The sequence below is a fragment of the Benincasa hispida genome, chromosome 3, assembly GCF_027475165.1.
Source record: "Benincasa hispida cultivar pf3 chromosome 3, pf3_genome.v1.1, whole genome shotgun sequence".
In the NCBI taxonomy this organism is placed as follows: domain Eukaryota; kingdom Viridiplantae; phylum Streptophyta; class Magnoliopsida; order Cucurbitales; family Cucurbitaceae; genus Benincasa; species Benincasa hispida.
Genome location: NC_143480.1, coordinates 6,112,528 through 6,134,813, shown reverse-complemented (window position 1 = coordinate 6,134,813; position 22,286 = coordinate 6,112,528). Strand labels below are relative to the sequence as shown.

At 29.2% G+C, this 22,286-nt stretch overlaps 1 protein-coding gene and 1 long non-coding RNA gene across 2 annotated transcripts; one reads left to right on the top strand and one right to left on the bottom strand.

The window, feature by feature from the left end:
• Positions 1–6,323: 6,323 nt before the first annotated feature.
• Positions 6,324–8,284, bottom strand: LOC120074026 (uncharacterized). Its single transcript, XM_039027000.2, has 4 exons — positions 8,069–8,284; positions 7,353–7,847; positions 6,994–7,036; positions 6,324–6,908 (listed from the first exon to the last, which is right to left on the bottom strand). The coding sequence occupies exons 1-4, from the start codon at positions 8,127–8,129 to the stop codon at positions 6,668–6,670; spliced, it is 840 nt and encodes a 279-aa protein (XP_038882928.1). The 5' UTR covers positions 8,130–8,284; the 3' UTR covers positions 6,324–6,667.
• LOC120074028 (uncharacterized) lies at positions 6,787–8,767 on the top strand. Its single transcript, XR_016528826.1, has 4 exons — positions 6,787–6,926; positions 7,337–7,868; positions 7,957–8,011; positions 8,122–8,767. It is a non-coding gene; the product is annotated as an uncharacterized LOC120074028 (long non-coding RNA).
• Positions 8,768–22,286: the final 13,519 nt, after the last annotated feature.

Sequence of the window (22,286 nt, the reverse complement as noted above, 5' to 3'; positions counted from 1 at the left end):
CGTAGGCACACCGTCAAACATGAAACATGAAATTAAAAGTAACATGAACGTAAACCTGTCGGCTCACACATGTCTAACGGTCCGTAGGCACACCGTCAAACATGGAAAAATAACATGAATGTGAACCTTTCGACTCACCCATGTCTAGCGGCCCGTAGGCACACCGTCAAATATGAAACTAGACCCGTAGATCCTCTGAAATAAAACATGTGTCAAGGCGAGACAGTAAACCGCTCTATTGGTCTATTCATGCACCACATACATAATATCAGTACTGATTAGAAATTCGAACATGCTCATAATACTAATAACTATCATGCAACAAGTAAAATATAATGACAAAATCATGCTTCAAGAGTCCATTAATTAATTTTATAAATCTAATCTAGGCCGCATGGCATGAAGGCATAGATAATAGTACCATTTACCTCAACTTGGTCACAAAAGTCCATGCAAATAATTTTTTAAAACCTTTGAAAAACTTGAATCAAACTAAAGTTGTGGCTTGATCCAAGACAAATTCCAAAACTTGATTCAATTAGCCGATCTGATCAAGAATTAAATCCAAAAATCAATAACTTAATTTTCCACCATTACTCTAATAACCATCCAACAACTTATAAAACTTACCAATCTTCACCAATTTTCTGCAAAACAAAATGGTCTCTAGCTTGATGGTCAATGCCTCAAACTTCCAAATCTTGAATCTAAGTTTCACACCAAAGATTACTAATTTAACCCAAAATCAAATGGGTCTCTCAAATTATAAGGAAAACAAGTCTAACCCAAGGTTTTTCTCAAGATTCCGGCAAAGATCGGGCAGTGGCGGTAGATGGCGCGTCGGCTCGTGGATACTATAGATAGGCAGTGGGTGTTGCTGTCGGATGGCATAAATTGTTTAGGCTAGCGGCTGGTAGCGAGGGTCTTGCATGAAGAGGGTTTGCGAGAGTGGGAGGGAAGGGGAATTTCTAGTTATACAGATTTTATTCAGCAGCAATTACGAATAAACCATGGCTTCAAACAATGATCCAACCGTTCAAAATGAAACTCCATATGTCTCGAACAGACTGACCAAATTTAAGCACGATCCAACGGTTCAAACTTTGGAATCCAACAATTTTGTGAAAGCTGTCGTTGAAAAATTGAATTTTTTTTTTTTTTTTTTTTGCCTCTTTTCACACTCATTTAATTTCGAAAAAATCTCAACTATTTTATTTTTTTTTTCAAATTTTTAAAAGATAAATAAAATATTTTATCACAATATCTCCAAAATCTCAAAAGATTCTATTAAATTTATAAATCAATTAATTTTTCAAATTATCTTAATTTAAGCATCAAAAATCAAAATTAAAAGGCATAAAATCTATCAATTTGATACAAATTAAATCCTTCCAAATATTTAAATCAATTAAACCACATGAAATTAATTATCTCTTTAAAAAAAAATTTTAAGTTGGCCCTAAAATCCAAAATCAAAGGGAAACAAAATTCAATATTTTCAAGATAATCAGTTCGAATATCTAATCAATTAAATTCAATTTAATCAATAAAAAATTTTCAATTATTTCAATTTAACCCCAATTTTTCAAATGAAAGGGAAATTTAAACTCAATAATTTAAAATAATTAATTTAAATTTTTCTGAAATTCGGGATGTTACATATACAAACTCTTTGTATAGACACCCCGCCCGCACGTTTCCACATGAATGGTCAGGATCCACTATCTGTAGTAGTTTACAACACTTGCAAACTTCTACAGAGCAGTATCCGTAATGTCACCAGAATCAGGTATCCCACCTTAATCCTTATACTAGGCATGATCCACTTATATATCACATATACATGAAGTTCACATAAGATAACCAAAGAGCTTTGTTTATTAGATATGAGTAAATGCCAGAATTAAATAACACTTATTTTATTCATTAAACAATGTGTATCTTTACAAAACAACAAGACTCCGGGAGAATTAGGACACCAATCCCAACACATACATTAACAAAGGGATAAACATTTCCTAGTTTCATAAAAATTTAAAACCTAATATTTAACTAGGAGTGAAATTCAAATTGTTGTAGTACCTCAAACCACTTCCACCTACTATCAGTGTAGTCACTTGTGATAGGCTCTGGTTTTTTAGCAGTAACTCGTGAAGTTGTAGTATTATAGTTAGAACAGACCTAAAATGTCTTGAAATAGTTTCACCAGACCGTGCGAACTGTCATCTTACTACTCGGTTCTTAACTTCATGTGCCAAAATGTGGAGGAAAATTGTCACTATCTCTTGGACATCAATGCATTAAGTAGGTGCCAGCCGACCAGTCGTCCTAAGCATGTTACAGAGGATGGCAAAAGTCTGTCTATCCCTTCGCGTGCTCTCGCGACAGCAGACGCCATTCTCATAAATATGTCGAAAGAAGTTTAGTTGTCTAACCCAATGTCTAATGTGGGATGGTTGGTTCTCTATTCTACAATGGTCATTTAGTAATAGGGTCAATGTTAGAAATAGTTGTCGTTGGAACGTGGTGATGATTGAAAGGATAGTAAAGACTTCTTCATTTTTAATATTTTGGGATAGAAACCTAAAACCCTAGGATATAAGAAGGGAAATAGTTTTATCAGGGATTAGGCCTCAATTGAAATACATTACTTATAATAGAATTAGTGATAAAAAATGTGTTGTTGTTCTGCCCTTTTTTTATTCGAAGATTTAACTAGTAGATTGGTTTTAAAGAAATCCTATTTATCCCATTTGTACTAAAACATTCATTGGCCAAAGTTATTGCATTAGCCAAAGTTATTGTACAAAAACATTTATTCGAAGTTGTTGCATTAGCCAAAGTTGATCAAAGGTCTGTGAAAATTTCAAAACTTTACTGAGAAGGAAAATTAAACTTTACTGTGTTTAATTCAATAATTTGTGTATATAAACTAAAATAAATAGTCACTTAATTAAATGTAAGATATCAATTAAACTTAACATTAATTAATTGGTTTTCATGTTAATTAGTTATTTAATTGATAAAATAAATAAATAAGTTTTTTAATTAAACGTGATTATATTAATTATTAAAAATGATTAAATTAATAAATTAATTAATTAGAATATTGATAATTAGTCACTATTAAGAAGTAAATAAATAAATAAATAAATCATCATTATTAACCATCATCTTTCAAAAATAAAAATCTCACACTTTTTGTACTAAAAATTATCAATAAAAATGTACAATATATCCATTAAAAACATAATTATTAAACATTAAGAAGCATGTAAACATTAAAAAAATAAACAATAAAAAGAAGTTAGAAAAAAAGAAAAATACATAGTAACTGGACATTACAAAAAAATGTATGTACAATATATCCATTGTAGAAGGAGGAAACAAAAAAAAAAAGAAAAAAAAAGAAAAAAAAAAGTAATACACCAACCTCAAACTAATTGAATATTTCGTATTAGTTTGGGTTGCATAACAAAACAATAAAAAGAAGTTAGAAAAAATCTATAAATAATTAAAATGTAGGAAGAGAATTTGTTCGAATAGAGAAGTAACTATGTTACTTCTATGAAGTGCAATATAGATGGAAAGTCCACGGGTTGCCGGATCAAAACACAAAGAGGCACCCTACCACCCACCAAACAACCAAAAGTTAGGAACTTCATAATATGAAAATAACATAACCAAAGTTAGAAAGGAGAGAAGGAGAAACCAAAGTTAAATCACCCACCGAATTGACAAAATAATTCTTGGGCAATCGGGACTCTCAACAAATTGATAGTGGACTAATGTTGTTATATAGGAAAAGTGAAGGGAGAGGGGTGGTTGTTGAACATCAATAATAGCCTCAAATAAATCAGAATATATAAAATGGAGTATGACCGGCCTTAGAATATTAAATTTACATTATGAGTAAATGAACTCAAATCCAATTAATAAATTGGTTGAGACATTAATGAAGTGGTTGAATAGAAAGTGGAAATACGCAAGTGGAATAAAATCAGCAAACAATCAGAACAGTCATTAATAAAGTTGGTGGACAGTTTAATAAATGAAATAATTAATAATGAAAAATATTGAAAACGTGCAAAAAAAAATATTTAATAAGACTAACACAATTGAAAATTCATCGGGCCATTAGAATTAGAATAACGCAGAACAATAGGTTGAGGACAAGATAAAAAATCAAAACAAGGCATGAAAATGAAATTTTCATGAGAAAGATTGAAAATCAAAACAAAACAAAGAACAGAGAATTAATCGGTTGCATGTTTAGAAAAATTAGACATGACATGGAAAATCAAAACAAGGCATGAAATTGAAAAGTTAAAGAGAAAGACACAAAACAAGACACAGATTGAAAATCAAAATAAGACACAGAACAGAGAAACGATTGTTTACAAAAATTAATCATAACATGAAAAATCAAAACAATGCATGAAATTGAAAATTTCAAGAGAAAGACACAAAACACAAATTGAAAATCAAAACAAGACACGAAACAAAGAATCAATAGGTTGTATGTTTAGAAAAATTAATCATGGCATGAAAAATCAAAACAAGGCATAAAATTGAAAATTTCAAAAGAAAGACAAAACACAAATTGAAAATTAAAACAAGACACACAACAAAGAATCAATAGATTGCATGTTTAGAAAAATTAAACATCACATGGAAAATCAAAGCAAGGCATGAAATTAAAAATTTCAAGAGAAAGACACAGAACAAGACACGGATTGAAGATCAAAACAAAACAAAGAACAGAGAATCAATAGGTTGCGTGTTTAGAAAAAAATAATCATGGCATGGAAAATCAAAACATAAAATTGAAAATTTTAAGAGAAAGACTCATCAATGGTCGATCTAGGGTTTAGAAAACGAACTTGAAGTGGACAATGTTCTCCCCCACCCAACTGCAAATTCCTCAACCAGTCTCTGCCATGCATTCAACGATCGATGACCGAAGCAACATCGAGGACCAAAAACAAATCGTACAATGGGTTATGGGTGAACAGAGAATCGTCAAAGCGGCAAGGACATGGTTTAGGACAAGATTGAAGCAGCGAGGGGAAAAGGAAAAATACCAGATCTGTGAGAAAACAACATATTTGAAGAACAGAGATGAAAATCGAGACTGGGATTCGTTGAGAGAGAAGAGGGTTGTCGGACCTGAGAGGAATGAGCTAAGGTTCCAGAGGGACAGTAGAGAGAGACGTGAGAGAGGACTGTACGATATGCGTGAAGTCGAAGGAAAATGAAACGATGACATACGATACGCGTGAACAAAGAAGGAAGATGAAACGATGACTACAAACGCATGAGGAAAATGAAACGGTGAGATACGAAACGCGTGAAGGAAAATGGCCCCCAAACAATTGAAATCGGTGAGATGGATATTAGGCCCCCAAACACTGAGATGATATATCAATCCATGTCATGTCATCTCATGTTAGGCCCCCAAACAGGCCCTTTGTATTGAGTAAGTACGTCAACACTAACATGAACAAGTATTCATTCTTTTAAAGTTGGAACTTTAAATGTCTATAATCGTACATTTGTTGTACTAAAAATAGGTAGTTTGACGCAATGATCGAATTATTTAAAAATTGCTAGAACATTAAGAAGAAGTCAAGTCTAAGGTCAAGAAAAGTGAGTCAAAGACCATAACTAAAGAAGCGGAAACAAGAGGAAAGAAGGAAGGATATCTATATTCTAAGCATCCAACCAATAGATTGTATCTAGTGTGTCTCCCTTATTTCTGACATGCTATCATTAGTTTTTCAGTATCGTATAGAAAAATCAACTTGTTTTTGCAATTGTGGGTAGTTTCTGAACATCTTTAGTTGTCACATCTTGCTTGTTATTTTGATATGAGCATTGTAAGAAAGTTGTTCTTATGTTTAAGGGGTTTATGCACTCCATAACTTTCTTCTCTCGATGTTTAATTCATCCATTACTTTTGTTTTATCTTTCATGCCCTTTTCATTTGTTTCAAGTTTCTTTTTCGAATTTTTCTCATGAAGGTTAAAGATTCATATTACATCGAGGTAAAAAAAACTATTGTAAAACCTAGAAAGGTAGAGTGGAAAACCGCTTCCACTGAGTTCTTAATCACATAGACTAATTACAAACATTCTGAGATATTTAAACGTGTTAAGACACAAATCATCGATCAAATATTAAAATCTCAAGTATCTATTGGATTAAAATAAATTTTCATCATAAGATTAGAGGAAGTCCGACCTAAAAAAATCCAAAATAACAAAATAGAGAAAAATCAAAATTGAAGTTGCGTGAAGAAAAATGGAATGATACGGAAGAAATTGTGAACTTTTTTCTACTTTATTTTTTTGAATATAGAGTTGAACATGAACTAAATTGGAGAACACATAGCTCCCGAGGGAATATAATCCTAAACGTAGATATTAGCTATGAATTTATTCTATCACTATTATAGCAGAAACCCTAGCATAATTTTCTGCCATTTTCCCCTCTTTTCTTAGTATAATTAAACTCTAATTCCTCCCCCCGAGTATCCTTTGTATAAACGTTACATGGCAGAAAATAAAAGAAAAAAAATAATTAAAAAAAAAAAAAAAAAAAATCTAATCGCCTTCTCGGTCTGCAGATTGTAATAGACCAGATCCGAGTCGATTTCTGCTTCCTCTTACATGCAATTTGCCATTAGAAGTGACCCCAAGAAGACGAAAGAGAAGTAGCTCGTGACCGGGATCGCGGAGCTTGCTGTGTCCGATGGTTCTGATCCGTAACCGCTGGCGTCCGTCGGTGCTGTATCGGTCGGCGGCGCATCGGTAGGCATTGTGTCGGTTGGTGTTGGTGTTGTGATGGTTGGGGTTGCTGGCGGCATCGGAGTTGGATTCGTTGGTGGATTGATTGGTGTTGTTGTGCTGCGTTCGCATAAACATGTAAGATCAGACTGTTTTCCTGTTATTTGAATTCGGATTTATACGAAGGAAGTACTTTGTAATTTACCTTGGTGTTGATCTTGATGCTGCGTAGTGACAATTTCCATTGCCTGCAATTGTTAAGAAAATAGATGTTCACATTTCAAGTTGAGGAATGGATATCTAATTTATTAGGATGCTATGATGTTCGTAGAAAGGAAACAAATTGGAAGTGGATTGTGTGTAATTTTTTGTTTATTTATTGTTTAGGAAACAGAATTTCCATTATGTTTTCAAAATGAAATGAAAGAGTAAGCATCAATCATGACCGAATGCCTAGTGCTGTATTGTTTCTCTTTCTCTTTTCAGTATTGGAGATGGATTATTTGCCTATGTTTTTGTTATGATTCTGAATTTAAATAATCTTGAAGTGATGATCATTCTTACTGGGGTCTGTGCTGGTGAGCTGCGCCGTTCCTCCAAACACGCAGCTTGTGGGTGCCGGATTCTTCTGGTAGTAGTCGTTGAAGGCATAAGAAGCATGGTCTCGCATGGTGTTGGGCTCAAAGCAACTACCTCCTGATTGGATCGCCGAGCAATCCGCACCTCCATAGCCACAAGCATAGTCAAGAGCTACCTGCAAAGCGGTTGGAGAAGCATTTGGGCTTGCAATGCACCAACTTCCGCCGCCTGTGGTTGTTGGGGTGGTTGGGGTTATGATCGGTCCGGTAGGGATTGTTTGTGCTGGCGGTGACGGTGGATTAACAATCGGGGTCTGGGTCGGAGTTGTGCCACCTGGGGTGGTTGGATTCACAATGGGGATTGTGTCCAGTTGATTGCTAGATGTTGAAGTTGAAAAGTAGGGTATTTGTTCTTCTTGATTTTGCAGAACAGAGTCTTCTTGGTTTGCTTCAAAGAACGGTCTCTGTGCAATACTTGAACCTGAAGGCACAAAAAGCAAAGGTCAGTTCCTTCATGTGAAAAGGTGATACCTCTTCACATTGTGATTATAATACAGTGAACAGCTTATGTTTGGTTTTCATTCTGATAGAACAACCAATAGAAGAAATGTAGAAAGAAAAGCCAGACACTAGCAGTAATAACAGGTACATGATGCATTTATTATTAGAAGATTAACTTAATATCATTGAATGCTGATTTACCTAGACTGAGGAAGACCAAGAATGAAAGTAATGCAAAATGGAGGTGAATGCAGGTACCCATCTTTACAAATTACTTCCAATGTTTGGTTCTGGATCTTCAAAGATTTTTGAACAATGATAGAGAACCAAAGATTTGTAGAAATCAGATGTCAAATGTGTTTGTGTAAAGAAGAATTACCCTTTTTGGCGGCAAGCAATATATACAGGTAGCTGGACGACAGAATCTAAGCTTTCTTGGATCATCAAGAGTCAGAAAGAAGGGGAGGAGAATATGAGGAAACTTGAGAGAGGAGGCATTGTATATTTGAATAGTTGGGAACTGCAAGCAAGGGAAGTTTTAAAAAATGGAAAAAGGTATATGGAGAAGGAAAGGCAAAATATATCTGCTATGAACTCAAATCTGATAGGTGTTGGAATGCGGTATAAGGGCAAGCACTGATTCTGCAGTTTTCGTGTGGTGGCATTTCCCCTCTTCTTTAGAGCTTCTCTTTTTACTGTTTTTATGGTACTGAACCAGAAAGTTAAAGGTGCGTTAGGTTATGGGTTATAGATTTTGTATGCACAAGTTGCATCTTCTAGTTTGTGATCAAGAATATTGTCCCCTGGAGAATCTGTTTAGTCCCAAAGCTCACTGCTCTGCTACTTAGCAAGCAAAACAGGAATCAAATCATTCTCTCACTGCATCCATTTTCTGTAGAAGCATTTGATTCCTTCTTTCAGAAACAAGCCCACTAATCCACTCAACTGGCATATACTTATTAAATTACACCAATAGTCTAATTCAACAGAACTAACCATACTCGGCAGACTGTGTCACTGTCTGATTCTATAACATGCAACATTTGGGTATCAAGAAAACTCATAAGATATTAAATCGTAGGTAGATGGCTACCATGGATAAAACCTATGACCTCTTATCCCTTTATCAAAGGAATGTTCACTTATTTATCAAAACACTAGGCCAATCCAGATGGTTATACTATTTGCCATATTTGGGGTCTTTTCAATTTTAATTTTATTAATATAAAGATCTATTATGTAGCTCATGTAGCTCTTCTGTAGCTGTTCAGAACATTTTTTTTTTAGTTCAACCATGGTGTGAGTGAGAGATTAGAGCTATTGACTTTTTTAATGGTAATTTGTGTATGTCTATTGAGTCATGCTCTTGACATAGTTATTCATACCTTAAATCTTATTTTTTTGTTGAATAATGATGTTGAAGAACCTTTTACTTTTTCAATATTGAATCAAGAAGTATGGAAATTTGATATTGTAATCATTTTCTATAGAAAAACTAAACTTTGTGGGCTATTTAATGAAGTAACTAGAATTTAATAAACTAACATGGTACGTACATTAAAACCAAATTATTAGGTTATCTTCTAGATTCATATTTTAAGTTGAAGTAGTCATAAAAAAAAAGGTCATGAGTTTAATGAAGAATTTTTTAGGGGATGGATTCAATCTATGATAGTCACCTACATATGATTTATACAAAATTTCTCGACACTCAAATGTTATAGGATCACATAGGTTGTTCGGTGAGATTAGTCAAGATGTGCACAACTTGGTCCGCATTCATATGTGTTAAAAAAAATAAAAAAAAAAAAAATTGAATCAACCGTGAAGTGGGTTACAGTTATGTTGGTTTTTTTAGCTTTGACTTTTGCGAAGCCTGGTGGTGTTCCCTTCGTAGGGACTTTGAATGTCATAATTTCTATGACCGTTTTGTAAAATTATTTGATATTCCTACATAGCATATGAGGATGTCGGATGGTTATTTACTTTAGTATTGTTTTTCTATTTTATAAAATAAATGGGCTGAAATAGTATAGATTTAGTTGATGAAATAATACAATGACATTAGGTTATTTTAAAACTTAGTATTTATATCATATTATTATCAACAAATCCTATTAAATTTATTTAAAAGGATAAGGAACAAAACACAAAACAAAACACAAATTATGTCAAACGAGTACAATTATTCTTAGCCTAAAGTCTTCTCAATGGATTATACCCTCCTAAAGTAAGCCTAATTATTCTTCACTCTTAAGCATTCAAATACTTGAATATTTTATTTCCTTTTCTTTTCTTTTCTTTTCTTTTCTTTTTTTCCTTTTTTTCTTTTTTTTCTTTTTTTTTGGTATCAGTCATAGTCATATCGCTCACATATGTAAACTACGAGTGTATATAGTCTCAATATTAATTTATTTTTGTTGGATAAAGTTGCATCTAGCAATACAGTTGGTATCAATTAAACTTTGTTTATAAGTACATGTTTTAGAGCGATTTTGAAATTGTTAACCAAATCAATGTATATACTTCATAATGACTATCTTTGAAAATCATCAATGCATCCATTTTTAAACTATCAATGCATCAATTTTAAATTGTGTGTATACTTCTTCGAATGAACAATGAAAATTGATGCATGGATTATTCATAAAGGAAATCATAAAGTTTTAGATTGATTCACCTATAAAAGTTTAAAGATTTAATTGGTACAATTACAAGTCTCGCATTGTATTTTTCGAAAATAAATATGTTGGATTAATAAGGTGATATATTTATGAAAGTTTAAAATTTAAATTGATACAACAATTGTTTCAGAGTTCTAATTGCATTCAAATTAGAGATGTGAATGAATATATGTCATATTATTTCCAAAGATTTACGGTGCAAAAAAAGAAACAGGAAAAATACCTTTTTAGTTTCTAAGTTTTTGGAACAAATGCTTTTGGTCCCTAAAGTTTTAAATTAGTCATTTTAGTTCTCAAGCTTTCAATAATAGGTTTAAAATGTTCTCTTTGTTAACATTATTGTTTAAATTGACAGATCTATCCATGTTGATGTGACTTACTGACTAAGTTGATGATTTGGATTTAAATTTGTCTCGTGACTTCAGGAGACGAACTTCACGAGACAAAAGATAGAAATGACATGAAGTTGAGTTGATTGAGTTCATTTTTCGCGAAGTTCCTCTCATGAAGGAACTTCACGAGACAAAAGACAAAAATGGCGTGAAGTTGAGTTCGTTGAGTATTTCTCATGAAGTTCGTCTCGTCGTGAAGTAACTTCAGGAGACAAATTTCACAATAGCAAAGACAAAAATTACGTGAAGTTGAGCTTCACGAGACGAAATCAAAATCATCAACTCAGTCAGCAAGCCACATCAACATTTAAATAATCTAATTGAATAAATATATTAATTTAAACAGGAAGGTGATCTTTTAAACCTATTATTGAAAACTTAAAGAATAAAATTGCTAATTTAAAATTCCAGGGATCAAACACATTTGTTCCAGAGAATTCAGGCACTAAAAATATATTTTCCAAAAAAATAATAATAAATAAATAACATGGGGCCAGAGAACACACATTATAGGCCCAATTTTTTAATTTCAGGCCCAGTATTAAAGGACCGATTAGGCCGCCGTAATACGAATATTTTGAAAAAATAAATAATTTTTGGAATTTGGATAAACACTATTTTATTTTATTTTATTTGGTTTTTTTTTCTAAGTTTCCACAAAATAAATCCGGGTCGGCGGGATGCACTGGAATTCAACGGATTTCACCGTCGTAAATAAAAACATTTAATTCGATTTAATTAATTGATTTCTTAAAATTCTAATCCTCAGTTGTTTTTCTAAAATAAACAGTTCTAGTTCTTAGCTAGCGGTTTAAATTGGCTACCAAAATTGGGTGGGTTCGTTGTATTACCTTTTATTAAAAGGTAATGGATTCTAATTCCTACTATTTTTAAATACTATTTTATTTTTTAAAGAATTAAAATCATTTGTTTTTGTGGAGAATAAGATTCTAATTTGTATTGTTTAATAATTAATTTATATTTTTTAAAAAATAGAGATTTTTTTCATGGAAAATCCAATCTTAGCAAAATTAAATGGAAGCATGGATAGAGACGAGAAAGTCATCCTATCCGTGTCATCTCTTCTTATACCATCAAATTCTGTCTCGTAATTTGACATTTTGTTTCATAGCACGACAAACCTATAATTACTTTTTTGGTATGTGATGTGATAAACGGATATACTTAATTCTCTATTTTTCAAATCTAACATACAATTAACCATGTCCTTTAGAATTCGGTTCTTTTTTTCAACTACGTCATTTTATCGTGGTGTATAAGGTGTTCTAGTTTGATTGATTATACCATTAACTCCACATAATTCATAAAGCGAAAATGATTCATATTCACCACCTCTATCTGATCTAAATACCTTTACTTTATTTTCAAGTTGAATTTCAACTTCTGCTTATTTTAAAAACATTAAATGTCTCAATTTTACTACGTAACAAATATACATATTAATATTTACTACAATCATCAATGAATGTGACAAAATATCTCTAATCACCTCTTGTAGGAGTACTTTTTGTGTCACATACATCACCGTGGATTAAGTCAAGTAAATAATTACTTCTTTCCTCTGATGAAAGTGACTTTCTAGTAAACTTCGATTCAACACAAATTTCACATTTGTGTCTATTATCAATGTTAAAATTTGGCAATAGTCCTAAACATACCATTCTATTTAATGCACGACAATTGACATGCACCAATTTATAATGTCAAACATCAACATAACTCAATAATATAAGTAGAAAAGTTGATAGTATCCTTATTCTTTGGCACTCGTGCTAGTACATTCAGTTTGAACATGTCATCACTTAGATAGTATTTTCCCACATACATATCCCTCTGTCATAATAAATTTATTTGGCTCAAATACAACTTTGAACCCATCTTTATTAAATCGAGTTCCTAATAGTCTCCTACATGTCACACATCATCGATAAGTATTTTTCTAGAAATCCATTTCAGCAGGATGTGGATAATTTGATAAGTAATTGATACTTTAAAAAAAATGATTTTTTCTCATGGGAAATCCAATCTCAACAAAATGATAATGAAGCAAGAATGAGGATGAGGAAATCATCTCACCTTACTCAATCTCTATCTTTATACCATCAAATTACGCATTTTAATTTGACAATTTGTTTCTGGCACAACAAATGTATAATTACTTTTTATGGTATGTAGGTTGATTGATATATATATTTAATTATTTGTCTTTTAAATATGAAAAATTAGATTTTATTTAAATGTAACATTAGTACTATTAAAGTTGAAGTCATCATTGTTATTTAACTAGTATATCGAACATTAAATTTAGATTGTGAATAATTTGATAACCAATTGATATATTTTTTAAAATGGTGAGATGATATCGAACATTTAGTTTAGATTGTGAATAATTTGATAACTAATTGATATTTTTAAAAGATGAGATTTTTATTTTAATGGAAAATCCAATCTCACGAAATGAAACGGAAGTATTGATAGGATGAGGAAATCATCTCATCACACCCCATTTCCATCCTTATAACATCAAAATTACGTTTCTTAATTTGGCAATTAGTTTAATTACCCGACGAACGTATAATTACCTTTTATGGTATGTGGTGTGATAAATTGATACATTTAATTGTGTTTTTTCAAACTTGAAATTTTGGATTTTATTTAAAGGTAACATTAGTATTATTAGTGTACAAGTCATTATTATTTATATAATTATTATATTTAACTTTCATATTTTATTGTTTAATGATAAATATAACTAATATGTTTAAATCGAACATTAAATTTAGATTGTGAATAACTTGACAAGTAGTTGAAATTTATAAAAGTGATATTTTTTTTAGTGAAAAAATCAATCTCAACGACATAAAATAAAAGCAATGATGGGGATGAGGAACCTATCTCACCCGCTCCATCTCTATCCTCATATCATCATTGGCAATTTATTTCATAACCCAATGGACGTATAATTACTTTATATGGTATGTGGTGTGATAAATTGATACATTTAGTTCTTTATTTTTCAAATTTGAAATTTGGATTTTATTTAAATGTAATATTAGTATTATTAACGTTGAAGTCGTCATTATTACATTTAACTTTCATATTTTACTTTTTAGTGACTAATATAACTAATATGTTTAATCGAATATTAAATTTAGATTGTGAATAATTTGATAAGTAATTGATATTTAAAATAATAATAATAATAATAAGATTTTTTCAAAGAAAAATTCAATCCCGGTGAAATGAAATTGGAGCAATAATGGAGACGAGAAAGTCATCTCTACTTCATTTCATCGCTATCCTTATACTATCAAATTACGCTTCTTAATTTGGTAATTTGTTTCATTGCACAACAAACATATAATTACTTTTTATGGTATGTTGTGTGATAAACGGATACATTTAGTTCTTTATCTTTCAAATATGAAAAGTTTGATTTTATATAAATTACGCTTCTTAATTTGGCAAGGGAATGAGAAAACCATCTCATATCGCTACATTTTTATTCTTATACCATCAAACTACGCTTCTTAATTTGGCAAGGGAATGAGAAAACCATCTCATATCGCTACATTTTTATTCTTATACCATCAAACTACGCTTCTTAATTTGGCAAGGGAATGAGAAAATTATCACATGCCGCTCCATCTCTATCCGTATACCATCAAATTATGCTTCTTAATTTGGCAAGAGAACGAGAAAACCATCTCATGCCGCTCCATCTCTATCCTTATACCATCAAATTACGCTTCTTAATTTGGCAATTTGTTTCCCAACACGACAAGCCTATAATTAGTTACCAAATTTTTTTATTGTATGTGAATAATTTGATAAGTAACTTATATTCAAAAGAAGTGAGATTATTTTCTTGGGATGTATAATCTTTGCGAAATGAAAAAGAAACAAGGATGGGATGAGGGTACCATCTCACCCCGCTCTATCTCTATTTTCACACCATCAAATTACGCTTCTTAAATTGGCAATTTGTTTCATATGAGGACAAATGTATGATTGTTTTTTGTGTTATATGGTGTGATAAATGGATACATTTAATTATGTATTTTTCAAATTTGAAAATTTGGATTTTATTTAAAGGTATATTTATTATTATTAATGTTGTAGTCATTGTTATTATATAATTATTATATTCAACTTTCATATTTTATTGTTTAATTATCAATATTAGAAATACGTTTAAATATAACATTAAATTTATATTGTAAATAATTTGATAAGTAATTGATATTTTTTAAAAATGAGATTATTTTTAGTGAAATTTTCAATTAAATCGAAATAAAATGGGAGCAACAATGGGAACGAAGAAATCATTTTACCCCGCTCCATCTCTATCCTTACCATCAAATTATGCATCTTAATTTGACAATATGTTTTACAGCACGACAGACATATAATTAATTTTTATGATAGTGGTGTCATAAGTGAATACACTTAATTTTTATTTTTCAAATTTGTGAAATTAGATTGTATTCAAAGGTTATTTAGTAATATTAATGTTGAAGTCATTATTATATTTAACTTCCATATTTTACTTTTTAATGATTAATATAAGAAATGTGTTTAAACTAAACATTTAATTCAGATAGTGAAAAACTCAATAAATAATTGATATTTAAAAAGAATGAGATTTTTTATTTTTTTTTTGTTGGAAATCCAATCTCAATGACATGAAACATAAGCAAGGATGGGAATGAGAAAATCATCTCACACCACTACATTTCAATTCTTATATCATCAATTTACGCCTCTTAATTTGGCAAAGGAATTAGAAAACCATTTCATGCCACTCCATCTCTATCCTTATACCATCAAATTACGTTTCTTAATTTGTCAAGAGAAAGAGAAAATCATCTCACGCCCTACATCTCTATTCTTATACTATCAAACTACTCTCCTTGATTTGGCAAGGGAATGAGAAAACCATCTCATGTTGCTCCATCTCTATCCTTATACCATCAAATTACGCTTCTTAATTTGACAATTTGTTTCACAGCACGACAAGCCTGTAATTATTCATCAAACTTTTTATGGTATGTGAATAATTTGATAAGTAACTTATATTCAAAATAAGTGAGATTTTTTTTTTTGGGAAATATAATCTGAGCGAAATGAAAAAGAAACAATGACGAGGATGAGTATATCATCTCACCCCACTCTACCTCTATTCTCATACCATCAAATTACGCTTCTTAATTTGGCAATTTATTTCATAGGAGGACAAACGTAGGATTATTTTTTGTGTTATGTGGTGTGATAAATGGATACATCTAATTATGTATTTTTCAAATTTGAAAAAGTGGATTTTATTTAAAGGTATATTTATTATTATTAATGTCTTGGTCGTTGTTATTATATAATTATTATATTTAACTTTCATATTTTATTGTTTAAATATAACATTAAATTTGTATTGTAAATAATTTGATAACTAATTGATATTTTTTAAAAATGAGATTCCTTTTAGTGAAAATTTCGATCAAAGTGAAATAAAATTGGAGCAACGATGGGAATGAGGAAATCATTTCATCCCACTACATCTCTATCCTTATATCATCAAGTTACGCTTCTTAATTTGACAATTTATTTTAAAACATGATAAAAGTGTAATTAATTGTGGTGCGATAAAATAATACATTTAATTATTTCTTATAAATTTGAAAATTTTGATTTTATTGAAAGACAACATTAGTATTATTAATGTTAAAGTCATTATTATTGTATAATGATTATATTTAGCTTTCATATTTTACTATTTAATGATCAATATAATCAATGTGTTTAAACTAAATATTAAATTTAGATTGTGAATAATTTGATAAGTAATTGATATTTAAAAAGAATTAGATTTTTTTTGTTGGAGATGCAATCTCGTGAAAATGAAACAAGAGCAAGGATGGGGATGAAGAAACCATCTCACCCCAACTCTATCTCTATCTTTACCATCAGATTATGCATCTTAATTTGTCAATTTGTTTCATAGCACGACAAACATATAATTACTTGTTATGGTAGTGGTGTCATAAATTAATACATTTAATTTTTATTTTTCAAATTTGTGGAATTGGACTGTATTCAAAGGTAACTTTAGTAATATTAATATTGAAGTCATTATTATATTGAACTTCCATATTTTACTTTTTAATTACCAAAGAAATGTGTTTAAACTAAGTGAAAAACTCGATAAGTAATTGATATTTAAAAAGAATGAGATTCTTTTGTTGAAAATTCAATCTCAATGACATGAAATGTAAGCAAGGATGGGAATGAGAAAACCATTTCACGCTGCTACATCTCAATTCTTATATCATCAAATTACACTTCTCAATTTGGCAAGGGAATGAGAAAACCATCTCACGCCGCTCCATCTTTATCCTTATAGTCTCAAATTATGCTTCTTATGAAAAACCCATCTCACGTTGCTCCATCTCTATTCTTATATCATCAAATTACATTTGGCAACATAATGAGAAACCATCTCACACCGCTCCATCTCTATCCTTATATCATCAAATTAATCTTCTTAAATTAACAATTTGTTTCACAGCAGGACAAACTTGTAATCACTTTTTATGGTATATGGTGTGATAAAAGAATACGTTTAATTATTTCTTTCTCAAATTTGAAAATTTTGATTTTATTGAAGTAATTTATATTTAAAAAAATAAGATTTTCTTCGTTGGAAATTCAATCTCAACCAAGTGAAATGGAAGCAAGGATGAGGATGTGAAAATTATCTCACACCGCTCAATCTCTATTCTTATACCATCAAATTCATCTTAAATTGGCAATTTGTTTCATAACACGACGAACGTATAATTACTTTTTTATGGTATGTGGTGTGATAAATTGATACATTTAATTATTTATTTTTCAAATTTGAAAACTTTGATTTTATTTAAAGATAACATTAGTATTATTAATAATGAAGTCATTATTATTATATAATTATTATATTTAACTTTCATATTTTATTGCTTAATGATCAATATAATTTATATCTTTAAATTGAACCTAAAATTTAGATTGTGAATAAATTGATAAGTAATTGATATTTAAAGAAAATGAGTTTTTTTTTTCATGGAAAATCCAATATATGTGAAATGAAACGGAAGCAAGGATGAGGATGAGGAAACCATCTCACTCCTCGCTCCATGTCTATCCTTACCATCAAATTACGCATATTAATTTGACAATTTGTTTCACAATACAAACGTATAATTATTTTTTATGGTATGTGGTGTCATAAATTGATATATTTAATTATTTATTTTAAAAATTGGTAAAATTAGATTGTATTTAAAGGTAACATTAATAATATTAATGTTGGAGTCATCATTATTACATGTAATTATTATATTTTACTTTTTAATGACCAATATAATAAATATGTTTAAATTTAACATTACATTTAGATTGTGAGAATCTTGATAAGTTATTGATATTTAAAAAAAATGAGATTTTTTTTCATTGGAAATCTAATCTCAATGACATGAAACGTAAGCAATGACAGAAATGAGAAAACCAGCTCATCTCTATCATCATTAAATTACGTTAATTGATTTGGCAATTTGTTTCACAACAGGATAAACATGTAAATACGTGGTGTGTTAAAATAATAAATTTAATTATGTATTTCTCAAATTTGCAAATTTTGATTTTATTGAAATATAACATTCGCATTATTAAGGTTAAGGTTATTATTATTATGTTTAACTTTCATAATGACCAATATAACAAATATATCTAAATTGAACATTAAATTTAGATGATGGATAATTTGATAAGTAATTGATATTTGAAAAAATGAGATTTTTTTCGTTGGAAATCCAAATTCGACAAAATGAAATTGAAGTAAAGATGGGGATGAGAAACCATCTTACCCCGCTCTATCTCTATCCTTATACCATCAAATTATGTTTTTTAATTTGACAATTTGTTTCATAGCATGATGAACGTATAATTACTTTTCATGGTATGTGTTGTGATAAATGGATACATTTAATTCATTATTTTTCAAATATAAAAAATTGAATTTTATTTAATGGTAACATTAGTATTATTAATTTTGAAGTAATTATTTTTATACAATTATTTTATTTAACTTTCATATTTTACTCTTTAATAACCAATATAATAAATATGTTTAAATTGAACGTTAAATTTAGATTGTGAAATTTTTTATAAGTAATTGATATTTTTAAGAAAATAATGAGATTTTTTTTAGTGAAAAATTCAATCTCGGCGAAATGAAATGGGCGCAAGAATGGAGATGAGAAAGTCATCTATATCTCGTTCTATTTCTATTCTTATAGCATCAAATTAAGGTTCTAAATTTGGCAATTTGTTTCCTAGTAGAACATACCTATAATTACTTTTTTGTGGTATGTGGTGTGATAAATAGATACATTCAATTCTTTGTTTTTTAAAATTTGAAAACAATGGATTTTATTTAAAGGTAACATTAGTATTATTAATGTTAAAGTAATTATTATTATATAATTATCATAGTTAACTTTCATATGTTACTGTTTAATCACCAATGTAACAAATACGTTTAAACTAAACATTAAATTTAGATGGTGAAAATTTTGATAAGTAGTTGATATTTAAAAAGAATGAGATTTTTTTCGTTGGAAATCCAATCTTATGGAAATGAAGTGGAAGCAAGGATGGGGATGAGGAAACCATGTCATCCCGCTCCACCTCTATCTTTTTAACATTAAACTACACTTCTTAATTTGGCAATCTGTTTCATAACAGGACAAACGTATAATTATTTTTTATGGTATTTGGTGTGATAAATGAATATATTTAATTCTTTAATTTTCAAATTTGAACCATTGAATTTTTTATAACTTTAGTATTATTAATGTTCAAGTAATCATTATTATACAATTATTATATTAAACTTTCATATTTTACTTTTTAATTACCAATATAACAAATATGTTTAAATTGAACATTAAACTTAGATTGTGAGTAATTTGATTAGTGATATTTTAAAAAAAGTAAGATTTTTTAGCATAAAATTTAATCTCGGCAAAATGAAATGGGAGCGATAATGGAGATCAGAAAGCCATCTCTACCCTATTTTATCTCTATCCTTATACCATTAAATTACGCTTCTTAATTTGAAAATTTGTTCCACAGTAAGACAAACCTACAATTACTTTTTATGATATGCATTGTGATAAATATATATGTATAATTATCTATTTAAAAAATGAAAATTTTGATTTTATTCAAAGGTAACATTAGTATTATTAATTTTGAAGTCATTTTTATTATATAATTATTTTATTTGACTTTCATATTTTACTTTCTAATTACCAATATAACAAAAATGTTTAAAATGAACATTAAATTTAGATTGTGAATAATTTGGTACGTAGTTTATATTTTAAAAAAAATGAGATTTCTTTTCGTGGGAAATACAATATTAGCTAGATGAAAAAAAAGCAAGGATAGGGATGAAGAAACCATCTCACCTCACTCTATCTTTATCTTTATACCATAAAATTACGCTTCTTAATTTAACAATTTGTTTCGTATGACAGACGTATATTTACTTTTTATAATGCATGGTGTGATAAAAGGGATGCACTTAATTATGTATTCTTAAAATTTGAAAATTTTGATTTTATTTAAAGGCAACATTAGTATTATTGATGTCGAAGTCGTTATTATTATATAATTATTATATTTAACTTTCATACTTTACTGTTTAATGTTCAATTTAACAAATATGTTTAAATCAAATATCAAATTTAGATTATGAATAATTTGATAAGTAATTGATATATATATATATATATATATATATATATATTAAGTTTTCGTAGTGGAGAATTCAATCTCAACGTAATTAAATGGGAGCAATGATGAAGATGAGATAGCTATCTCACCCACACTCTATCTTCATCCTTATACCATCAAATTACTGTCTTTATAATCTTACAATTTGTTTTATAGCGTAACAAATGTATAATTATTTTTTATGAGATGTGATGTGATAAATTAATATATTTCATTTTTTAATTTTCAAAAATTGAAAAGTTGGATTTTATTTAAAAGTACTAGTATTATTAATGTTGAAGTTGTTATTATTATTATATAATTATCCTAATTAACTTTCATATTTTACTTTTTAATTACCAATATAACAAACATGTTCACGTTGAAAGTTAAATTTAAATTGTGAATAATTTGATAAGTAATTGATATTTAAAAAAACATAAGATTTTTTTCGTAAAAAATACAATCTCAACGAAATGAAGAAGAAGCCAGGGATGAAGAACCCATCGCACATTGCTCCATCTCTATCCTTATATAATCAAATTATGTATTATGCTTCTTAATTTGACAATTTGTTTCGTAGCATGACAACTGCATAATTAGTTTTTATGGTATGTGGCATGGTAAATGGATATATTTAAGGGCTGTTTTTAAATATAAAAAAATATAGCAAAATTTTAGAACTGATGTTGATAGACATTGATAGAATTCTATAAGTGTCTATCTGTGACATTGATGGACACTGATGGAAGTCTATCAATATATGTCATTGATAGTTCTAAAATTTTGCTATATCTTGTAAATATTTTCAACAGTTTTACCATTTAAAATAATTTCCCTACATTTATTTTTTTATTTTTAAGATTTGAAAAATTATATTTTATTTAAAGGTTACATTGGTATTATTAATATATAATCGTAATATTTAACTTTCATATTTTACTATTTGACGATCAATATAATAATCATGTTTAAACTAAATATTAAATTTAGATTGTGAATAATTCGATAAATAAATGATATTTAAAAATAATGAGATTTTTTTTACCGTTGTGAATCCAATCTTAGCATGACGAAATGGAAGCAAGGATATGGATGAGGAAACCATCTCACCCCACTCCATCTTTATCCTCGTACCATCAAATCACGCTTCTTAATTTGACAATTTGTTTTATAGCACGACAAATGTATAGTTACTTTTTATAGTATGTGGTGTGACAAATTGATACATTTAATTCTCTATTTTTCAAATGTGAAAATTTTTATTTTATTTAAAAATAACATTAGTATTATTAATGTTGAAGTCGTCACTATTATATAATCATTATATTTAACTTTCTTATTTAATCATTTTTTCTTGGAAAATACAATCTTAACGAAATGAACAAAAAAAAAAAAAAAAAGCAAGGATAAGGATCCATCTCAACCCGCTCCATTTTTGTCCTTATACTATCAAATTATGCTTTTTAATTTGGTAATTTGCTTCATTGCGAGACAAACATATGTATA